This window comes from Bison bison, unplaced genomic scaffold, assembly GCF_000754665.1.
Source record: "Bison bison bison isolate TAMUID 2011002044 unplaced genomic scaffold, Bison_UMD1.0 scf7180017854619, whole genome shotgun sequence".
Lineage (NCBI taxonomy): Eukaryota > Metazoa > Chordata > Mammalia > Artiodactyla > Bovidae > Bison > Bison bison.
In genome coordinates, this window is record NW_011485192.1 from 5,821 (window position 1) to 6,583 (window position 763).

At 53.3% G+C, this 763-nt stretch overlaps 1 protein-coding gene across 1 annotated transcript in view; it reads right to left on the reverse strand.

Annotated features, from left to right (window-relative positions):
- The window catches only part of GPKOW (G patch domain and KOW motifs), a 10,895-nt gene that overhangs the window by 1,696 nt on the left and 8,436 nt on the right, over positions 1–763 (reverse strand). Inside the window, 2 exon segments of the mRNA XM_010857098.1 lie at positions 1–56; positions 622–751. Of these exon segments, the coding sequence (XP_010855400.1) occupies positions 1–56; positions 622–751 (186 nt within the window).

Below are 763 nucleotides of genomic sequence, written 5' to 3' on the forward strand. Positions count from 1 at the left end.
CTTCCGTGGTGAGGTTGTTCTGTGGTGTTCCCCAGGGGAAGTTCTGCTCACCTGACCTGTTCAATAGGGTGTGAAAGGAACCCAGAAACAGCCTTGGTGTCTCACTCGCTTCCCTTCCAGGCCACACCTCAGCCTCAGGCCACCTCTCATCTGCCAGAATACCCCAGTTCACCATCCAGCCTTTGCCTTGGCTATTAGAACGCTGCCTGCTTCCTCTCAGCTGTCTCGGCTTCCTTCAGGAGGCCTTGCTCGACCCACCTCCCATGTGCCAAACTGGCCCATCCATGCCTAGAATGCCTTCCTCCCCGGCATGCCCTAGTCCTAGCTGTTCTCCATCCCTAGCAATAGAGCAGTCCACTACCCGAGAGACAAAAACTTTCCAAGGGTAGAAACTGGTTTCCATTCCTGTTGCTTCCTCCCTAGAAAGAGGCTAAAGACCCAGGGTTACTACAGAAACTTCTCTTCAGTCAAACTACATAAACCACTATGTTCACTCTCACCTCTTAATTCTGACTAGAGGTCACCCTTGCCATGTAGACCACTCCCAGCCCTCTACAGATCTAACTCCCACCCCCAGGAACACTGCTCCAACTCCCCCAGCTGAGTAACAGGCTCACTTACTCAGATTCAAGTTCTTGTCAAACTCCTTCTGGGAGACAGGCCGCAGGCAATACTCACTAACAGTCACCATGCGGCTCCCCACAGCCAGACGGACCATGGCTCGAACATTGTCAGGATCAAGGCCTTCCACCCAAAGGGGGTG